The 23285-nt window shown below is 37.9% G+C and overlaps 3 protein-coding genes across 3 annotated transcripts; 1 reads left to right on the top strand and 2 right to left on the bottom strand.

Moving 5' to 3' along the window:
• Positions 1-466: 466 nt before the first annotated feature.
• Positions 467-9874, bottom strand: LOC110053548 (TBC1 domain family member 15-like). Its single transcript, XM_020759793.2, has 11 exons — positions 9737-9874; positions 8774-9026; positions 7676-7751; positions 6925-7195; positions 6471-6574; positions 5125-5192; positions 4550-4696; positions 3905-3995; positions 3226-3374; positions 2378-2519; positions 467-1486 (listed from the first exon to the last, which is right to left on the bottom strand). The coding sequence occupies exons 2-11, from the start codon at positions 8988-8990 to the stop codon at positions 1366-1368; spliced, it is 1386 nt and encodes a 461-aa protein (XP_020615452.2). The 5' UTR covers positions 8991-9026; positions 9737-9874; the 3' UTR covers positions 467-1365.
• A 119-nt stretch (positions 9875-9993) lies between these two features.
• On the top strand, positions 9994-11433 carry LOC110053562 (uncharacterized). The gene has a single exon (XM_020759807.2). The coding sequence runs from the start codon at positions 9994-9996 to the stop codon at positions 10345-10347; it is 354 nt and encodes a 117-aa protein (XP_020615466.1). The 3' UTR covers positions 10348-11433.
• Positions 11434-17403: 5970 nt separating this feature from the next.
• On the bottom strand, positions 17404-19111 carry LOC110053549 (fibrinogen C domain-containing protein 1-like). The gene is made up of 3 exons (XM_020759796.2): positions 18757-19111; positions 18034-18411; positions 17404-17775 (listed from the first exon to the last, which is right to left on the bottom strand). Exons 1-3 carry the CDS (start codon positions 19019-19021, stop codon positions 17510-17512), a joined length of 909 nt encoding a protein of 302 aa, XP_020615455.2. The 5' UTR covers positions 19022-19111; the 3' UTR covers positions 17404-17509.
• Between the last annotated feature and the right edge of the window lie 4174 nt (positions 19112-23285).

Raw genomic sequence — 23285 nt, 5'->3', positions numbered from 1 at the left:
ACAGCATAGTTTATGAACCCCATCTTATTATACCGCTGAGCTGCAAGAACCGTCCAGAGAAGACAAATCCTACGCTGTGATTCGCTGATATTCCACTTTTTTGCGTATTTATGTACCTCTACTCCGTCTCCGTCCATGTATATGTAACAACTGAAAAAAAGGATCTTGGGAAGATCCAGCCATCTTCACTCCAACATACCTCGCTACGGCAGAGTCTATGTCATTGTCTCTCGCCACACGACTTCCAAGCCTTGTCTTACAAAATTTGAATTCTAGATGTGAAATCCAATCGACCGAACCTTTTGCGGACGCCTAAATCTTCTCCAATAGGAGCTGCTTCTGTGCGTCTTTTAACAACGCTCCGGCACATAGCCTACAAGACTGTAGATGTACCTTTTAAGCTTACATGCACTGCGTGTAGTTTTCGTTGTCTTGCGGCTACTTTGCAATAAACAGTACCAAGTCATCAAATTGCTTGTTTTATTGGATTTATTTCATCTACTTAGATTTTCTTATACAACTATATCATGATCCAAAAATTTGGCTATGGTACAGTTTTAAGACCAAAAACAGGGAGCTGTACACTGTCAAGTCTAACTCAATTTTCCTTTCCGTTATTTTCCCGTAGAGTTGACAAGGGACAACCCACGTTTTAACTCAAAATTTAAATATTAAATGCATATGAGCACAAAATACTCCTGTGTGGCAACTTTACACGATAAAGTTTGATCCACTGTAGTCAGTTCTAAGAAACCTTACTTACGCAGAAGAAAAAATATGGTAAACAAGTATTTTTAAAACCTATTAGGGCCGGGCCAAACGTCGAACTTCACACGAGAAGAACTAAACTGAGCGAATTAAGCTCATGATAAGTTCGACGCTTGACTCAACCGAATACGTCCTACTGAATTTAGATGGACCAACAGAATGTGTTGGTCGATCTAAATTCGAATTAAGTTCGACGTTTCACCTGGGCCTTACTTTAACAGGGTTTTACACATGTCTATCCGACAAGAAATTTGGTTCATTCCAAAACTGTAATTCGCTTTAAATTAAATTTTCAACATTGATGTACCAAACATTGTCCTCTTACATGTATGTATTGCAATTTCGTATTTTCATTTAAGTGCACGGCAATATAGAAAAAGAAACTTCTTAATATTATTATTTCACCAAATAAAACTTTGCATCTGAATGTACAAAAATCTATATTTACATTAACCCAGTATGTGTTAAAAAACCCTTGCATTTTGATGGAAATTCAAAACAAAATAGATACTTTTTCTAGGGGGAAAGTCAGCAATAGGTGATGATAAACGCCCATCATTTCTTTTCATAGATAGCTATCAAGCTTGTTTGTTGATATTAAGATACCGTTTCCATGTCAACCACTTGAAAACAGTCTATAACAGATTTTCGGCAATATTTGAAGAATAACTCTTCTGCGCTCATCAGGATGATGTTCAAGTCCATTTGCATGGACAAACTGCAAGAAGAGAAAAATGACACCCTTAAGTAAGAACCAAGGAGAGTGAACAGAGGAGAATACACAGAAGTACCTTGTTACCAAGAACCATGTACAATACTTTTTATTATGATTGTGAGCACATTAATAAGTTTTACGTTTTACATTGTTACCTTAGAGCAATTTTAGCATATGTGTACTAGCCTTTGAGCAGGCTCCCGTTTGGGGATTTGAGCTCGAGCGGCGAAGCATCAGACACCTTCCCGCTGGATCGCTTCGCGTTTGAATTCGCTCTTCGCTGATCCCAAATGCGAGCCTGCTGGCAGGCTATATGTGTACAAATTTATATCGCTTATACATTTAATTAATTAATTTTATCATTATTATTTTTATTTTAGTATTTGAGTGTCTACAATTAGTTATTTAAGTTAAATACTCAGACACTTAATTAAAGTTCATTCATTCTTGTACCGTAAATCGTTTGTCTAAACTTCACCCGTCCTCCCTTCTCAAGTATGCTCCCACTCCTATAGCCTAAGATCGATATATTAAAATTTAAACATGACCAAGGGATTTCTTCCCGAAATTGCAAATTTCCTCAAATTTCTGTCTGGTAATTCCCATAGGAAAAGCCAAATGAAGACGTTTGAAAGAACATCTCGGTGCCATGTTAGAATTTCAATAATATATCAGACGTGGGCTATTAGCCCCTCACTTTAGGAACAAGAGATTTATCACTTGCAAGCTTCCAGTTGAGTTCACAAGATCTCGACCTTTTCCAGCTATCAACCGATGAAAACTTCAAGTTCGTAGTCGAGCTGCCAAAGATAACCAACTAATATAGTCGCTTGAATTGATTGATGGAGGATTTTACTGCTGGACCTTTGCTGTCAGTTAAGGTACTATTCTCACCTGTGGATAGCATTGTACACCGATGAAACCTCCAAACAATTCAATAATTTCTTTCTGTATTCCTTTAAAACAGCCAGGCACACAAACACCTCGAATGAATAGTTCGTGTTCATATCCACAACTTGAACATGAAATTCGCCTCCTGTAATTAAACAAAAAAAAGGGTTTAAATCGATAAATACGAGTGGAAAAGAAGTAGCTCACTTAAGACACATTTGGAAATTCTCATAAAGGGTCCCAGTACTATCTCTGATAGAATTTTTTGGGGAGTTAAGGTTTCTTTACGTACGTAACAACAATTAGAAACACTTCACGAGGATAACTATTAACGAGGTCAGGAGTGATTTATCCTTAATACCTGGCTACGACATCGCATAACCGCATTTTGCTGGTTTTGCTTCGTAAGAGAAACAGAAAGTACTTAACGAATTCGAAAGTTTAATTTTGATATGCTCCAAATCTTTCTCTCATGTTTGTATAAGGTCGCGCGTTAAGAATCTCTCATTTACCAAGTACTTACGCGCACTGTATAATCTTAACATACATGTACAGTGTAGGCTACACTCAGCAACTCCTATCACAAATACTGTGAGCTCGGTCATACCAGCTTGCAAGGTACATGTACTTATTTCAATCCTAATATTGGTAGTCTCAGAAAATACATGTACATGTAGTTGCGGCACTAGACGAGATACTGTATCTATAAATTCCTTCACTATAATCACCTCTATGCATAACTTGATGACATTGACGAGGAATTACTGCATGCCAAGAAGTCTCGGCTCGAGGCTTCTCAGACGGGATTAAAAAGACAAAATTCAGAGCTTCCCTGTCATCTATTCTCTTACCATCTCTTTCCAATTCTCTAGCCCTCTGCCGCTCTCGCTCTCTTTCGGCCTCCATCGAGGACAATTCGAGGTGTTGGCTACTGATAATTTCAAACATTGTCAACGCGTCTGCAAATGAAAACTCTCTCTTGAAAGTTAATACAAGCCACCTACCAAACAAAAACACAACAATAACAAACAAAACGATCAGTCAGAGGAACAAGAACTCTTACACCATTTTTAAACAGATCCTGAGGAAAAATTCTCCACCAGTTACATGTACAATTACTATACAGTAGAAAAACTCAACGTGGGCGGGGCCACCTCTGTACAACGACCAGGATTTTCGTCCAAAACGCCCCTGACAAAACTCCTCTAGGAACGAGCGATGAAAATACAGCCAGAATTTATTCTTATTTTTTGTACAGTTACCAGTTAATTTTGTCCCGAACCGGAGGCAATAAGACAGATTCAACTGTACATTCCATGGTTTCTCCCAAAAGAAAACGTTTTCCTCTTGAAGCTTGCTTTCCTGTTCGGACTTCTGCGGAGATTATTTCTTTTACATCAACAAACAGTTTTGTTCCTCCTGAGAAGTTTACTTTGCAGTCGAAGTGATGTGATTTCTCCATTTGCCCACTTTATGTAACCTTCCTACATGTATTATCCAGGCAGCTGACTTTAATACTGAAAGACTTACCTGTGAATAAACAGCATATCTCCCATCCCATGAGCTTCAAAATGATTGTACAGCTGTTCATCCATTTTCTTAAGCAACAACCTGACATGTTCTGAGGGCAAAACAAAAACGAATTTACTAAATAATAATAATTATTTTGTTAAAATCCGCATGCCTTTTGGAAACTGTGATGGACAAAAGAGCAAATTCGCACGGCAGACTTAAGACAGCTGCAGAGAAATCATCAGTATTGCTGGTGTAGCTGACAAGTGCAATCAGAACGAGATCATTTACATGTAAGATCTACAGATACGTGTAGTGAGTAATTGAGAATTCTCATTTGGGCAATTATCACAAGTTCATGAGATACAAAAAAAAAGCCTACAAAAAATAGAGTGCTTTGAGGGGATTGAAAAATTTCCATAAAAATTTCCATAAAAAATTGCAGAATTAGCCATTACAGCCTGTTGCAGGTATATATTGTAGGGGTTAAAAGTTACTACAGCACTCCACATCAAATTCAGTGTCAACTGATTGGTCATTTACACAAAAAGTGTTTAAAAACTACTACATGTACAGGTGCATGATGTATCTACAGCAGTAAGAATTTATTGTAATATAATATACCAAAAACAGAGACTGCGCATGTTGAACTAAGTCACTTACTAATTTTGGTGAGCATTCCATCATCTAAAAAGTCACTCTTGACAGTTTCCATGTAATTAGCAAAACACCAATAAGCTTGGCTTTCACACCCAAGCACAATTAAAAATCTACTCAAGAGATCATTCATTCCTTGAACGTATCCTACATCTGGGAAAAAAAAAAAAAGAGTTAGTCCCTGTTTAATTGTCATTCATAAAATGTCCACAGAATGCTGTGTACACTTTTTAAAGCCACTAAATTACCAGGCATGCCTTACATGTATTTAACAAATAGATTCCATGTTGCAGTGCATCTGTTCAGTATCAAAATGACATAAGAACAAAACTGTGGCACACAAGGCGACAGCTGAGTGTATCACTGATGTTCTTACCACATCTTTTAAACTTTTTATGTGCTTCATTTAGCTAATTTCCCCTTGTAAAATCTAATCATTGCATTTTCTTCATCATTTGCATGCAACCTTCAGTAATTCCATTGTGCTGAATAGTGTTAGCATGAGCATGATAAAACTGTATTTGGCCACCTTAAAGAATACCTTTTTGGAAGATCAGTAATTAATGTGACTTGCACAATACCTTGATGATAAGCACTGTATGTGATTAATATATCCCGCAAAACAAGAAGATTTTGATTTCCCTTTCCCCTAAAAGGAGAATAAGACATACAAACATGTAACCATATCTTTGTTGTACAAATTGTATACATGTACCTAGGAAATTTGTTACACCACCCTTTTGTCAAATGCCCTTCCCCCTAAAAAATGAAGTTCTCTATCGGACAACCTTAAGAATACCTTAAAGGACTGTGCATCACCTAGCTAAGGTGACTAAATTCACAATCTCCCCAGGGAGATTAAGATGATCAAGATCAGCCTCTTGGGACCCCAGTGACCGAATGTGACGTGGTTTGATGTAATATATATTTAACATGACTGATCCATGTTTGACCACATTCCCAAACACCATGAAGAGAGTTGAAAATAAGACATGAGTATTTTTGATTAATTTTGAGGTGTTTGAAAATTAGGTCAACCACGGTCATGAGTTTAAAAGAATTCTCAGTGTAGGTAGGATTCAGGGACATTTCAAACTTTTCAAAAATTTACCGCTGCTCTGATGATAAAACATGGGTTTCACTGGGCCGTTTTTAAATAATTAAGACGATTTCTGCAGAACTTTAGAGCAATAATGGCAAAAGTAAAGTTACCAAAAAAAACTCATTGCATGGTAATTTTTTGAATAAAGGTACAAAGAACTTATTGAGACTTAAGCTATCAAGCTGACCCCATGAGAGAAATCGAACTTGAAGTTATTCATATTTCAGTTAAAACGGATGTTTCGTGTTAGTTGAAAAGACAATATTTAACACACACATTAAGCATTCTTACAAGGTTTGACATTAACTTTTTTGAGAATGCTTCAGAATTTAATTGTGGGGTCACTTAGTGAAATTAATTGAAGTGAGATGTTTTAACTAGACTAGTATTCAAAACGTTACTGTGCTGTGAGTAGATTTTTAGTAAATAATTTTTGCACTTATTGCTCGAACTTTGAGCGGAAACCGTCTTAAGCACTTAAAGCTGAAATTTACAGGTGTTTTTATTAACAGGTTGTATCAGTGCTACAGTAGTTGATATATTATGTCATGAATAACTGACCACAAATTGTTCACGGATGATTGGGCATTTATGCGATACTAATATTGTCAGTAACATTACTGGGTAGAGTGTGGTAGTATTGACCTGTCAAAGTGTAACTGCTGGAGAATGCTGGAAACTGTTACCAGCCACCCAAAGCAGCTGCCAGTGGGAGGAAGGTTTTGGGTTGACCCAAGAAATGGCTGTGAAGAGACTACAGTCACTTGCTTTGATCAAAGACTTTTAAATAATAACTGCAGTACATGAAAACTGCATTAGACCTACTGAAAGTAAACGTGACCTCTGTCTGTTCTTGGTACATCTTTATCTATTACTCGGATTGATGAATGCAATTTCTTAATGTCCACAGGTTGTCTTTCTGCATGAAGCTAAACAAACATAAACAAACATGTACACATGAACATGGAAATCAACATGTATACATATATGCAAAGTAAACATGTGGTTGGTTGTAGACTGAAATAGCCTTCCTATGCAGACGATCTTTTGGCTCATCGCACAATCTTTGCATGATGAGCCCAAAGAGTGTCTTCGTAGGAGGCTACAGGTAGTTGTATAATGAATAAATTGATTCAGTTAGTAATAAGAATTATATTGTTTCTCAATAACACCTCCTTCTGAACAGGAATTCTGGTAACATAAGCTTTGAGTGGCCATTGATTTGTGGTTGATTGTATATAATTTGTGCATTTCAAATAGGTCTCTTATGCAAACAAACCTTTGCTGTTATATTAAGAAACACCAGCTGCTCATCACCCATGTGTGATGATAAATCCACCTCTTCTACTGCTGCACCACACAGCCTGTTCTCTACACTTGCTGTTGGATCATTATTGATGTGGAAATTCTGACACTCTCTCAGATATAAGGGTACTGATTCAGGCACATCTGGTTCAGGAGGAGGCTGGTATGTTCTCATAAGTTCTTTCCACTTCATTTTCAAGGCCTGATATCGAGCAATGTTTTCAGCAGCTAAAGCTTCTCTTTCCCTGCAGACATCAAGAGAAAAAAATGTGCTGTCTGTAACATTCACAGTTCAACAGTTCTCAGGGGAGCAAGTCTTTGAAATTCGGTAAAATAATCAATGGCATTAATTGACAAAATCCTGAAGAGATTACGAATTAATAATCATTCCACAAGATGTTCTCCACTGAAAAGGTCCTGACCAATCTCTCTATATGTTACCATCTTATATTTGTCACCCAAACTGTCCTCTAGTTGTACACATGGAACTTGTCTGTGGTGGACAGTCTCGATATGCACATGCACAACACAAACAGGCATGCACATGTAGCCAGTTGTGAAGCTCGGAAAGTGTTAAGAGGATGAAAGGATGGCAGTCAGCCTCTCCATGCTGACAACTGCTTCACAGGCACATACATGTAATTTAAAAAGTACAGAGAAGGTAACTTGAATTGCCTATAGACTTATGCACAATGAAAATTGCACATCAGCAATTTCCACTTTACCTCCTGGTTGATGAGAATGGATACAATCCAAAGATAAAGCTCCAAACCTCCCTTCTTATCTTGCAATCAATGCCACCTAATTTATGTATAAAAAAATAATACTTAATTCAGGGAGAATAAAAAACTCTAACAAAATGCTCAATGACTTACCTAATAATAATAATAATAATAATAATAATAATAATAATAATAATAATAATAATAATAATTGATATTTAAACAGGGTGACCCCTTCAGTCGCAGGACTGGTATCAACAGGGGCCCTGTATAACGTAAAATAAAAAGAGCATGTATAAATAGTATATATCTATAAAAAACTAACTACTTTAAAAGATATGCTGAAATGTTTAAAAAATTAAAAAGCTTAAAAATGTAATAGCGTTCTCATAAAAATTGGATATCGAATTGAAAATGTTCTAAAAAATAACCTAAGAAAAAAAATCGGAGATAGCCTTGAAACATTCCTTAGGTAATTACCTAATGTGCTAATGTGTTCCATTTATCATGTGAAGATTCTTTTATTAAGACTGTTTGTCATAGGCACCAACTACATGTGGATTAACTAGGAGAGATTCTTATTGTAGGTACATGTAATTCCATAGATGAATTCCAAAGATGAATAAATTACTAAATCAATCAATCATTTGCCAATCAGCCAATTAATCAATCAATCAATCAATCAATCAATCAATCAATCGATCGATCGATCAATTAATCAGTCAATTAATTAATTACCGGTAATATAAAAATTAAATATTAATAAATAAAGCAACAAACAAACTATTTGGTATCTTCCTTTGTTTCATGTACTGCACCAGTACATTAGAATGTATCAGGTGTTTACCAGAACAAAGGAAATACCAAATTATATCGAGGGTAAAATATTGAACCACAACACTTGCATACATGTATATATACAGTCATCTAATTTTAAGACTCTGGTTTGTGATCTGGCGGCCTTGGATCAGGCTTTAAACTCATATTTAGAAATATACAAAATAAAAATACAATAAAGATGTTCTAAAGATACTTTGTATTAACTGGTGATAAATGTTATATACACGTACACACATGGACTAGTTATTTGACAGAAATTACCTTTGAACACTGCTTTCCTAAGAGCTGACTCATTCACCACTCTACCATCTTTATCAAAAAATTTCTCCCAAGCATCACAATGTAGAGCTCGTGTACGTTCACTGATTTGAACAGGGCTTTCTCCATTGAATAAAGAGCTGTCTAATTCTGCAGTGGTCCTATGCCCATCAGCTTGCGTTATTCTGATTTCAGAAGGCTCTTCATAGTTTTCACACATTGCAACACAGTACCAACCATACAATAAGCACTAGATCTTACAAAAAAAAAAAAGATTACAACCGAACAGTTTTAAAACAACATGAAATAAATTTCCATCACTCAAAATGGATTACTTATTTCAATAATAACTGAATGTTTTTTTCTGAAGGAAAATTAATTTCTGAAATGAAAATTTACGGATATTGTACCCGGATATTGCACCATAGTGCACCTTCTCCATGATCAATCGAAATGGCAGATACAAAAATTGGTATTAGATGGCTTGGAAACGATGAAGCCATACAGAACAATATACTGATAGAGAAACCACATATGTATTTCTGGAATTTCAGTCCTGCATACAGTAATGTGTACTGTACCAAGCGTCCAGCTACAACCCCAGATCCCCGACGAAATACATGTAAATTGAATACGTACAATGTAATCACTGTCAAATCGAAAGTGTCGCATTAGATCAGGGTAAATATGCATGCATGTACATTCTCCGTTACACAGTAAATTTAAGTTAGATCACCAAGTAAAATCAAAACGGTGACAAATCCTAACCTCAGTAAGCATATAGATTAGCTTCACAAAACTGTAAAGCAAGCTTAAGTTTAAGTTTTATGATATAAGCTTATTGAAAATGTTTATTAAAGCGAGGCCTGCTTGCCTCCATGTTCATGTACGCCTAGCAAAATACTACTCGGTGTCTTTGGTAAAATACTTCGTGAAAATATGGTAACATTAACAAAAGCAACTCACCACAGCTCAGGCCATAGTTTCTGTAACTTTTGGCTCGAAAACAGAGCAGAGTTTCGTAAAGGAATGAACACTAAATTCCTGAAAGTTTCAGAGTTTAAACACTTCCTCACTTCCTGTGCCTAATACACGGCTCAGAAGGTATGGTTACTAAGGCTAAACATGGCGATCATTCGATAGAAAGCGTTTCCCGAAACTTGAAACTTGGTGCCTCACAGAGAATACCATCATTTATTTTGTGAAGAACTGGATTTTAAAATATGAACTCAATAACCAAAGCTGTGGTTACAAACAAGTTTTCGTCTGTCGGTAAGAGCTTGGGACTGGATGACAAAGATGATACGCAGGAAGTAGAAGGCGCTTCGGCGAAAGAGCTCCGAAAAATCGAGGAGGAGAACGCAGCAGCAAGAGCTAAGCGACAAAAGGAACATGACAAACGAAACGCTGAGAGAGAGAAGAAGCGTGACGAAATAAGGGCTAAGTACGGGCTAAAAGAGGGTCAAAACAAGAACCTTCGAACTGGCAATAGAGGAAAGACGATTGAACGAAGTGATAGTGACAACGACACGAATGTTAAAGGTGAAGGCGAGGATAAACAATGCCATGTAATGTAAAATCCAACAATTCGAACAGAAATAGAGTTAAAATGTTCATAAAAATCCATACCATAGTGTATGTGAAATGAAACGTTCTTGGAACCACTGGAAGTGAAATAATGTAAAACTTGAATATCCTTTTGTACATGTATTAGTACACGTGTAAAGAAAGTTAAAGTAGTATGATATTTTGCCGTAAAATAGAAAGCTTTATTCAGTTATTTCGTTTGCTTCATCCCCAGTTATGAGGTCCTGGCATGGAATTTTGAATACAATACATCAGTCTAAGAGTGAGGCTAGATTAAATATTTAGAGAAGACACTATTTTTCATTGACCTTCAATTTAGACATTTATATGAGATTCTTTGTTCACAATATTTGCCTCATTAGCATAAGTGATTTACTTTGTGATAAAACTACAAAAGTATCAGCTCTCTATATTGAAAGGTCATGGCATGTTTAATTGTGCACCAAGGAACATGAGTGTGATGAAATAATCACTTCTGGTTTGAGTTAGGCTTAAAACACTGAAAATTTTCCAAAAAATGTATGGATCTTAGTATCAGTATTTTATAGTGTTCAAAGCCAATATCCCTTCAATATCATATTCAAAGATCCAAAACTTGAATCAATTGCTACGTGTAATAATCTCTTAAAATGGCTGGAGTCAACTTTATCTGGCATAAAGCCTTGTCTTGAAGAGTTGATGTTTATGAGGCAAAATATGAACAGTGATGTGACAGCAATGATTGCCCATAAACTGCAGTATGTCACAATGGTCTGGCTGTAGAATGCTGATATCCTGTGCCATTAAGATAACTTCACATGTAGCTGAGGTTTTTTGAAATGATGCATTATTATAGTGAATGTTTATACTGGAAGAGCTGGAAACAAAATGTGTACTGACTTATTTTGAAACTCAGTAACAAGCTGAGTCAGGTGCTGACAGTATAATTTTAAGGGGCACAATCCTGAGCATGACTTTTAAAAGTCAAAACCCAAAGACATATTTTCAGTGATGGAAAGCTAGATATAATGGTGCAGTTTTGTAAAAATCGAAAAAGAAAAAGAAATCACCATTTAAGTGCGCTAAAGCTATAAAAAGGGTGAAGTAATGGTTATATAAGTCCCGTGTTTCATTTCTCTAACATTTTTCACGCTGATGTGACAAATTTAATGCCTGTTGTTTTCGGATTGATAAAACTGTTGTTTGTGTGACTGAGAAAAGGTCAGCTATGATTTTCGGAAAGGCAATGAGACCCAATGTTTTCGAGAAGTGGACAAATAAGACCTAATAGATTCAGGAGAAGACCCAAGTTCCCCTAGAATGACCGAACAGAAAAAAAAAAATTATAGCGCAGCCTGAAATTAACCTACAGAGCATATTGTATCAAGCACTCCAGATAACCTAACCATTTGAGAAAAAAACGTCGTTGGGCCGGTGCCCCTGTAAATCCATTTTTTGCGAGTGCGCTCAGAAACAGTTGATTAGAATGGTTTAGTTTAGTCCAGTGTACTTCCCTGACGTATAGGGTGTGAAATAAGATGAATCACTATAATATTATGAAGCTTGCGGTTGGAAAAGAAGTAGTTAGATGTTTGACGCAACAACAACAACAGCAACAGCAACAGCAACAGCAGCAACAACAACAACAACATTTTCTTTTTCCCTCTCTTTTTTGATCACCCAGCAAACAAGAAAGGAAAGGAAAGGATAAAAATTTTCCATTTTCTTGTGCTTGCGCTTATGCTTGCGTTTGCGCTGTAACAAGTGAAAATGAGATACCCAGTCAGGCATCACAAGCACAAGGATATTTACCACACCTGGTTGTGTTTGGCCAATGAAAAGACTGGACTCAGATTACCTCGCGCCTATATAAACAGTTTGGAAGGTTCGGATGATTTTGCTTGTGCTTGTGTTCGCGTCAAATTTCCTTTTCACTTAGGTCATCCCTATTGCTTGCATTTGTGCTTGCGCTTGCGTCGCTAGCGAGAACCAGGCTTGATTTCTCGCTTCATTGGCACGTGAATAGCCTGCGAGCAGGCTCACGTTGGAGCACAAGCGCGCACGGCGTAGCCGCGAGCGCGAAATCGAGCGGTGAAGCCGCGAGACGAGAACTTTCTTGGGCCTCTTCACCAGACTCCTTCCCTCTTCGCCACTCGCGCGTGTGACTCAAAGGTGAGCCTGCCCGCAGGCTAGCACGTGAACAGATCCGTGCACATCAAAGTGAGATTTCCTTCATACGCAACTTGATACGGAAACAAATGGTCTTTTATTTCCCTAAACGAGAACGGCTTCAAATTTTAATGGTATAATGGTTGAATACAATACGTCACGTTTTACTTTGGGATATTTTTATTTGAATTCTTTGGAAAATGCTATGTATTTGGGCACACAGCAAGTTTCATAATCTCAACTCTTTCAATTAAAATATTCCCAGTTAAGATCAGTCTTTTTATTTGAACAGCTCCCATATTTTGACTTAAGCAATGACTTTTTTCACAAATCATAGTTCCTCTTTCTGAGTTTTTTCGGGTTCCCACTAAAAAACCTCGTGGGTCGTAAAGTTGCTATAACGGCCGTTCCTATTGAGCAAAAGAGCTTGTTGAGCCTCGTATGCTATCGTTTTTTTGTTGTTATATCAAGGAGGAAAAAGTTTAAAATAATTTTTTACCTCTCCGTATTTTTCGATAGAATCACATTAATTATACAATCGAGCCTCTAGTTGTGACCACCTCTCCTCAGCGACCAGTTTTCCAAAATACCAAAAGTTTCCAAGTCAAATCACTATATTTGGAACCTCTTGTAAGCGACCACCTCTCATAAGCGATCTCGACCACTTTTAGAGCTAAAAGTTTGAAATTTTCTTTTAATTTTAACCTTCCGTAAGTGACCAATTGCCATTAAAGATTCAAGTTAGAACTATCATGAGATTTTTCCGTTCGCTTTATATTAGTAGGTATAGTTTATCAGAAGCGAACCATGATACTCTGAATAAATACCTTTGGAAAGCTTAAATATTTTTGTGGTTTCTAAAAGTTGCCACATGAGTTTAGTTGGGCATTGGCGCATGGGGCAAGGTCGGTAAGTCTCTACAGTTTTCACATGCTACTGAGATTTTTTACTCAATATGGTCTAAGCTCTCGTAAGCGACCACCTCCGGTAAGCGACCACCTAGGTTTAACATTTTGGGTGGTCGCTTACGGGAGGTTCGACTGTATTAATAAATGTAGATAGCAAGCTCTCTCTGGCCAGGCACGCCCTTGTAAGTCAGAGCTGAGAAGTCATTAACTTAGTGAAAAAAAATTAAAATTGGAAAGAAAAAATGGATAGCACACAAATGGCCGTGTTACCTTTCGTAGCATTATTTTTGCCTACGAGGAAATCGATGTCGTTTTGCATGTGAGCGAGTTGTTTCTTCACTTCTTGCAGCATACTTTCAGTCTTCTTGATCGGGGCTTCGTAGAAGTACACGTTGTTGCATTTTTTCCGTTCACGAGACCGGAGCTCCCACTAGTACTCAAACCAAAGTTGGCTTTATAGCTAAAGTTTGACGAGTCACAAACAACGCCAAGTAGAGGAAACTTCCGAGAAAACCCAACTAGACACAACTCATTGAGTAACTTTGAAGTCGACCAAATCAATCGTGGCAATTGAGTCGCGGACAGGAATTGAACTCTTCCGGCCTTAGTTTTATGTCTTCATACAATGGCTCATACAACAGATCGAATAACCGACACCTTGTCTAAAGAAAATCTAATTGATCACTCGTTAACTCTAAATTACGTTGCTGATCATGTTTGCTCAGAAGGCACTTTCCGTGACAATTTCCACAATTGTCTCGTTTTCAAGTTTTTACATATAACTTTTCAGCTTTTAGATATGCACAATATCGTGAGAGACCGATCATCCGAAACAACCGTCTCAGCATTTGCACTGCAGGCCCTATAGACGATAGATGAATGGGTTTGTTTAAACAACGTAGTTCCTCTCAGGAACACGCAAAATATTTTCTCAGAACAAAGTTAAAATTTCTAAAACTGATTAAGGCTTAATCTTAACTAACTACCACTGATTCAAATATGGAAATAAATAAAAACAAAACGTTCTGTTTTTCAGGGATGCCGTGTCTAGTTTCCAGAGTAGAGAATGTTTGCATACACGTTTTAACAATTGACTAATTAAGTAATTTACTAGATCTGAAAACAATTTTCAGAGACCGTGAATTCGAACTAACTCGGGTGTTATCATGACGTTTTAATTGGAGAGTTTTAGCAGTAATTAAGATGATCATGGGAGACTGACAATTTGCAAGAAATGCGCTAAAATTCTCAGAAGCTTATTTTACTTATTTTTTCTCAAAAATCTAAATAGCTTTTAGACATGAAAACAATCGTGAGAGTACTACAATCCAGAACACCTGCCTTAACATTCACATTCAGCACTTGTTTTTCACAGCTGATCATAGTGTGATGAACATTTTAGCACTTGGCAACTTTTAGATATATACACGTACAAAGACTACCGCATCCGTGAAAGACTGACAATCAAAAGCAAGAAAACTACTGAATAAAGATTATAATTGGATCTTTTTTCTCCCCGTCTGTTTTCACTTTTACGATTTTAACTTGTCAGCAATCGCACCAGTAGTGTGAGCCTGGTAAATGGAAAACGCGTGATGACAAAACAAAGGGACGCTATCGCGGGGATTTTGCTACATTTTTGTTGATAACAGGGCTAAGTAAAGCAACGACTAACCCAATGTTTTTAAAACATTAAGACAAAGATATAAGGCGAATCGTTAAAAAAAGGGTCTCTACGTAGAGACCGGACGTTTCAGTTTCAATTTGACATCCTAATCTAAATACATAAGCCCTTACCAATCCCCTTTTACAGTAGTCTCCTCCGCAGCCGTTTTTTGGGATGTCAGGGGAAGCGTTGCGTGACATCCCAAAAAACGGCTGCGGAGAAGACTACTTTTACAGCTTCAGCGCACTTTTATAATTATTTCTCGCTTCTGTTGTTTAGTCAAGACTAAACTATATGAAAAGAAGTTTTCTAAGTTTGAACTTCTCGAAGTCTTGCTCACTAGTCTCGATACGGATAAGTCTAGGTTTCGATCGTCGCCGTTTTTGAGGGGCACAATATAAAATTAATTTGGATAACCTGGTTGGACCGTCACGTTTACGTTCATCAAAAGGAATGGAAATATTAGCAAGTAATGAAAATCTAAATATAAATAACGTCTTTTCGTAATATTGGCTTAAGATTTAAAAACGCTTTTTACAAGGCTAAAAAGTTAAAAGTTTAAAATAAAAACAGAATGCATGTGTTTTTGACTAGTTATAAGTGATCTTCCGAGTTCAGGGTGACTGGCTGTCCGCTACGTGTTTAATTATTTTATGTTTCCTGCATGATGGGAACAATTTCGCTACGTAAGAATGAACTTGTTTGTTCAAACTGGGGCTCAATTTTTGGATTATCAGTCCTTCAATGATGCTGCTCTTGTAAAAATATTGGGCCGTACAACAGCTTTCAACCAACTGAAAGAATCGGACGGGTTCACGTGAAAGTTACGGGAAGGTTCAGAGTTAGAGGGGTTTGAATGTTCATCAATTCGGGTCTTCTCACTGTCGAGGAAAGCCCCAATTAATTTCGACACTGCTTTTATTTATGATGACAAGTCCACTTACAGAGTCTATAAAAAATAAATTAGAAATAAAAAATGGAAAAGAACCCACTGGCTCTCTTCGCAGAGCTGTGGATCTCTTCCAATTTTGATAGTGACGAACGGCCTCTTCGAGGCTTTCTAAATGCGGGATACCCCAAGCGTTCTATTTGTCACACAGTGAACAGTTTTCTGGAAGATTCACCCGAAGATGACAATATTTTGATCCCGAATTTCTTTTTTTAAGAGCATGGGAAGGTTTTCATCCGAACTTCCATACTGCAACAAAATGAAAGGTTTTGCAAAACGTTTACCTTAGTGTAGAACCTAGCTCTTGTTCTAGGTTCATTGGCGTTCCTTTGGGAATCTGTTCTGTGTGCTGTATACTTTGTTTAATATTCTAGTTTTTAAATTTTCGAATGCACGCTGCAGTTTTTTACTTTTCACCGTTGGTCTCAACAAGAACACATCTAGAGTGTAGAAAACACTCAGAGCTGCCCTTTCGCGGCCGACAACGCCATTGAAGTTTGGAATTATTATGTTCATTGCGTTTCGCTTATAGTCGCTTTTCAGCAGTATATTTGTACCTTTTGTAAGTTAACATTTTTTTGTTGTTTCGCAGTTCAAACCTCTTCTCGTCTAGTCTCATCTTTACGTCAGTTTACCGTTTTATCAGGTGTGCCTATCTCGTTCATGAAACTTCATTTGTCGAGTGCCGTTGTTAAATTAAAGTTTGGAGTGTTTGAGATTCGTTGTTGTATGTAGCTCAAAAGGATTCGCCTTTGGCAGTACCACCAAGCTTCACGCAAGTTTCTTGTATCCCAATCTATTCATTCTGCTGCGAGAGACCATCAGGGTGCAAGATTTGCTCAAGTTAGGATTCAGTTGAAAAGATCTAATGGGAATTGTGATAATAATATCCTAGTCCATCAGTTCGAAGGAAACAAATGTTTTTTTCCAGTCAAGGCGGCGTGGCCGAGTGGTTTAGGGCGCTGGATTTGAAATCTGGAGGTCCCTGGTTCAAATCCTCCGCCCTACCGCTATCTGGATTTGGTCTCGGTAGTCCCGAGTTCAACTCCTCGACCGCGTTGTGTAAATAGCCAACTGGTCAGCCTCCAACCAGTTGGGATTCTTAATAGTTTATGCTATATTTGAAATATTTGTTTATTTATTGACAGTGTCCCCGATTAGCACATTAGTGCTAAATACATCGGCACTTAAATAAAGTGATTATTATTATTATTATTAAGTGATTATGACATGTTCTGAATATTTCATTGCTTTCTTTTCTCAAGTCTAAAGGGAAGGCGTTGAGTCACGGTTATGGTAGGGCCGGGTGAGAGTGGCCTAAGGGAGTCTAGTCACGGTTTAGCCGAATGTTTCACAGATCAATGACAACGCTTCCTTATTATTCTTGTTATTTTTTAATCACCGAGTCGCTAAAACATTTCTTAACCAAGCTCTAATGTGTTATCTTCAGCAAACAAAGTAGAAAAGTGGTACAGAATGTTCTAAAACTTCACTGGTTTGATCTTCATCTCAGCTCTCTTGGCGGAGTACTTATGTCCTTTCCAGTGATACCAGTTGACACCATCAGCATATGATGAGTGCGCGCCATGATGATAGACACCGTTCAGGTTGGAAGCATGACAGCTGGTGTACCACCAGGCTCCTTTGAAGCTCACAGCGCAGTTACTGCCCGAGCTGCTGTCATTATCCTGATCTTTGGTGGTAAAGGAGTAGCCACGATGACCAGAAAGCGAATCTCCCGCTGTCCCTGGAAACAAAATATGAGAATATGAGAATATGATCAAAATGCCAAAAGATCATACAGATATGTCAGATTCTCATAGGCGATAATTTAAAACAGTTAAGCCGTTTGCTATTTTCAATACCCTCCGGCACAGAGCTTCCCTTTTCTCGCAGGATAGTTTTCAAGGAGAAAGATAAAGGAAAAGCGGGTTAAAATTAAATATTAGCATTCAAAAAACAAACAAACGGAGGTCAATTTGTACTAAAATGTAAAGTTATTTACCTGTGTAAGTACCGATGCTGAGCTGGTACTTAGTCCTCTCGCTCGTAACTGCAAACATGTCGTACTCGGCGTAAGCAGTTTTGCCTGTCGTGTCTTCCAGATCTACTCGAAGTCTGTTCTTTGTTCTCGTCAAACGGTTTATCTTGTCCAGTCCCAGCCAAAACTCGCCATTCAGATTACCGAAGCCATTCTTGTAGTCAGCCCAGCCACGGTAGAAATTAACGGAGCCGTCTATTCTCTTCTGGAACACTGTCCACCCACCACCGTCTGTTGCTTGGTCACAGAAAACATCAAAGGCACCTGAACCATCAGGGTCGATTGTATAAACACCGCTGATTCTTTGGCCGGATTTGTACAACTCAGCACAGTTCTTCGAAGCTGGTTAACAACAACAAGAAAATTACAGTTAAAACATCAACCTGGAACGTATAACGACGGTAAAAAAAAAAAAAAAAAAAAAAATTGGAGACAGTGCGCGACGCAATGAGTATCTGAAAAATTTGCTCGACTTGACTGTTGACTCGAATTTCGTGCCTGAGAACTGGTGCACATACCAAACGTTAAGTGAACTTAATAAAACAAAAATGGAGGAATCTTCGGGTCTGGAAATGTTAACAGCTAATTGAGACCGAACTCCGCGCTTTCTCGTTGGTCGTTCTGCTCCTCTGTATGTGAAAGGATTTATAAACCAAGAGAGAGCACACAAAAAAACGTATAATTTACCTTTCGTAGCGTTCTTTTTTTCTTTGATAATATCGATGTCCTTCTGCATGTGAGCGAGTTGTTTCGTCACTGCTTGCAACATATTTTCAATCTTCTCGTTGGGGGCTTCGTAGAAGTACACGTTGTTACATTTCTTTGTCTCCGCGAGACCGGACTGGTTCACACTAGTACCCATCTGACTCGTTGCTGGTTTGGCTAATGCTTGACTTGCGAACAACGTCAAGAGCAGAAATCTGCCGAGGAAACCCAACGAAACACAAGTCATGGCGCAAGTTTTAGAAATATTGTCACGGACAGGTAAACCCGTTTCTCGACAGTGACTTATCTGGTTTTATGGAGCAAGATGTTTACGTTACGCAGCCTGGGTTGACCTTAGCTCGGTACAAGATGCTTTTTCTTGTTCCCGATTCTTTGTGCAATCATGACAGTTGAAAAAGTGATTAAGGCTCTGAAAGCAGTTCTGTAAACAAAAGGACATTGAGCGTAACTTTTTTTAACCTTGTTTTTTATTGACACCGACATTTCATTCAGGGCGAACATATGATTTTAAGAAATGACACCCAGATTAATAGGCTTTTGGTTTCACCTTATGTATCGCTGTTCTATTCAACCAACAGTGTTTAGCCTAAATAAAATATTCTCTAGGGTGGAAGATTCAACCGATGAGAGTCTGTCGAAGACCTTGAAAATTTTACATCTTATTATGGCAACTACATTGTTGACTCAGAATAGGAAAGCCGCCTTTTTAGTGGCGCACTTCGGCAGTTACGGCACTGCATGCAGTATTTGGTACAAGTAAACTAGTATAGTATTAGAATCAGTTCTGTGGTAGCTAAAACATGATAAAATAATATACCCATGCAGTAGAAGCCGAAAATGTTTTGACGGCTTTAGATCTTTGAAGCTCAAGATCGCGATAAAGATTTTCAATTCATTGGAGTTTGAGTAATGTAAACAGCATCAAAGGTTTCAGTTATTCTTCTAAATATAGCAAAGTAATTTTTAATAGCGAGAATATGGGTCAGTTCACCGAAACTTGTAATAGTGTTTATGTGTATTCAAACCACCACATTCATGGTCACCACTAAACATTTCCGGCCTTAAATTATCATTCTGTACCAAACTAGAAACTGTAAAGAGGCATAGTTTTCAAAAACTGTACACAACCAAGTGACAAGTCATCGAATCCCAAGTTATTAATCGGAAATCGAATGTCAGACATTTTAACTCTAAATTGAACTTGTATAGTCACTGATTACCTAATCTGTCCTAGTTTACCTTGTTTCAGGCGTATATTATGAAAGAACTAATGGAAGCTTTTCCAACTCGGTGCAATGATTCGAAGAACGCGCATGGCTCTACAAACATTTTGCAAATTGCTTAGAAAATACATGTGTAGCAATCAAAGCGACAATTATCAAATTGATTTGATTAGGCTGTGTTAGGTAGCTTTAGATTATAGAGTCTTTTTTGCCTTGCGTCTGTTGAGTGGTACAGATTATGCATCACAACACAGATTAGACTTTGGAAAGACTCCGTGTCTGTTAGTCCGTTCGGTTGGTCAGTCTCGTGAGCGCGAATGACTTGGTGAACTCAGTTTTCTTGTCAGTTATCTACTGACTTGATCTATTCACATCCATCAATCGCTAACATCTTATTAAAGCCTGGAAAATGAACTTACCTTTAGCTAACCAGGACATCATTTTTACGCGTCACTGCCTGAGGCCCATGCTAAAAAAGCACTGGCCCAATGTACATCATTTGGGATGCAGACGCCATGTCAGTGGAAAAGTGATGTTAACATTTCTTTGTGGTTTTAATGCTAATGCAACGGAACATCAGCCTGGTGCAAAGAGTGCTGGATGTTTAATCAGAGAAAATTAATCCTTCATCGAACTCAGCGATGCTGAGAAATAGCCAATGCGAAGACTTTTCTTTCGAATTTTAATATAAACGGCTCGATCGAGGGCGGCATATAGTTTGTATATTTAATTAATTGTATTTGATTTATTTAGAGCCGATGACGACAACAACTCTTTGTGAAAAAAAAATTATATTCGTTTATTCACAGATCTTCTACTGACAAGCTTGGCTCCAAAAATAGAATAGGCAGCGAAAAAGAACAGTGCTAGTAAACAGCCATTTAACCACATATCACGTGTCAATTTGCTTCAAGCAGCACTTTCAGCCAGTTTTCCAATGTTAGGAAAATAATTAAGAGATAGACAAAATTTGATCTGGTGGTATGTATAGACTATAATATATAAAAGTTCTTCAAATATTTAAACGTTTATTATCATTTCCTTTCGCGTCCTTTTCTAGCTGTAAAGAGGCAAAAAGCTCCATGCATATCCTTTTATTTAACCACTGAACAGTGAAGATGTGGTTAGCTTGGGCTCTTCTTGATGTCTCCACATTTGCTTTCAGTTTATTCAGTCTAACGAATACCAAAAAGACTGCGCGTAAAACTTTGCTTGTCCATTGGTACAGAGCTGGTCTCTAAGGAGGACACAAGCATCATTTCAGCGGACTTTTTTTTAATTCCATGGGCTAAAATTGCCTCTCCCATTCGCATGTGCTATGGAAATGCTGTAACACGGGAGTTTTGCACATGTCTGACATGTGTGTTATTTGTCTCATAGTTTCCTCCTAGGCCCTGTCATCAGTTTCTCCCCTTTCTTTTTGTATGTCTGTATCTTTTGCCTTCAATTCATGTGCGGCGAATAAAACAAATTCATCCCAAACTCAAGATACTCAAAAGGTCTTCCTTTAACCTTTGAGCTCAATCTGTGGAAGCCTGTTTCATAGCAGGGAAACATGACAGTTGTATTCAAACGTGCACGACTATCCGGCGCATCTCATAGAGGTAGCCATGCAGGCTATTGTGAGACATAAATTGTCTGCTCTTTTGTGATGCATGATACATGTTACTAGTTTGTACCCTGATCTTCTCATTTTACCGCAGTAAGAGGAGGACATCTGGGAAAGCTAGAGGGTTATTATCCTGAATGAAAATAATCAGAAATATATCCATTTGTTGCAAGTTAAAAATTGCACTCAGGATCAGGAATCATTTACTTTAGTCCAATGCCCTTCCCTGACCTAAAGGGAGAGGACTAAGATAAATCACTGTAATGTTGCATCTCTCTATATATTTTTAACCTTTGATTATGAATTTGTTTGATTGAAATATTATACCATCAAATGTAACAGAGCGGCCGTTATTTATTCATCAGAACAGAAGTGCTGAAAATGCTGAAAACCGTTGTGAGCCACCTTAAGACCGAACGATTAAAACTTTAATTATTTGTCAATGGCTTTTTCAGTTATATACCGCTCGTGGTCTACACTCTGACTAAGTTTTATCTTGCATTTCAATCTTTTCATTCTGCTGCGAGAGAACAACAAGATGCAAGAGTAACTCAAACTAGGATTTAAATGAGAGGCTCTTGATCTTATACAGTTTGGGGTACAAAATCTATTATTACAAGACTAAGTTAGTTCAGAGGGTCAATATCTAAAATCAGCCAATCAAATTACTCCATTGCTGGTCCAATATTCTCTAAATATTGGAAGGGCACTGTCCCGAATGATTCTGCACTATCATTCTTGAAGATTTTTTGGTAGTTTTTTTCCAGTCCGTGATCATGGCATCTTTCCTAAACGTTTTCAGTCGAATAACAAATCTATTATATCTATAACCAAGAGATTACCAAGGTAAGATAGTGAATTCCCATATAGGCCTTATACCAAAGGTAGTCCCTTAGACATGGTATCCAGCCCTTCCGAGGATGTTAATCGCGCGACGCGTGTACAACCCAAGCGACGTTCTCGCAACTAGCCTGGAAGAAATGGCGGGAAATGTGGCGAAAAGTCATTTTAAATGTTTTGATTTTCAAAAGATGTTTCATAGCGCAGATGTTTTCTGCACTCTCAGTCCTCTTTTTGTTTGGCTGGGCTTTCGTTTGCTTTGTGTTTATTTTGCTATTCATGCTTTTGCTGTTCATTTAATTTGCATTGGTTTTTGGGAGTTTAAATTAAGCAAACCACAACGGCAACGGCAACGAGCACCGTGGCTGTGTACGCGTGCGTCATAATTATTTATTCATTTCTTTGCCGTGCTTTACAAAGCAACGACATGAAAAGGCCACCGTCTGAGTATTCGAGAGAACGTGAACTGACTGATTGATAATCGACCCTCGGTCTTTTCGTACGGGCCTTGCTGCGCTGGGTCCGCATTGTCAAGATCTTGGGCCAATATTCTTTCGGTAGGGTCCTCAACCTTGGCTAATAAGATACTGTATGAACTCCACTACCGCGAAGGAAACTCCAGAAACTGATAGTTATATTTAAGTCTGTGCTCTTAGGAACAGTTGATTGTAATCTTTCTGAATAGTTAGGTTCTTTTCTCTAGAGACACAGAGATGGATCACTGTAATGAAAAGGTGGGGGATGAGGGGAGAGGGGATCAGTGTAGGAGTGTCTACTGGTCAAGATATTTTACAGATCAATGACAACGCTTCTCATAA

This window comes from Orbicella faveolata, unplaced genomic scaffold (assembly GCF_042242905.1).
Source record: "Orbicella faveolata isolate gen_17 unplaced genomic scaffold, um_ofav_v1 contig_1, whole genome shotgun sequence".
NCBI lineage: Eukaryota > Metazoa > Cnidaria > Anthozoa > Scleractinia > Merulinidae > Orbicella > Orbicella faveolata.
Note: the sequence above shows the minus strand (reverse complement) of the source record. Positions and strands in the feature narration are given on the sequence as shown.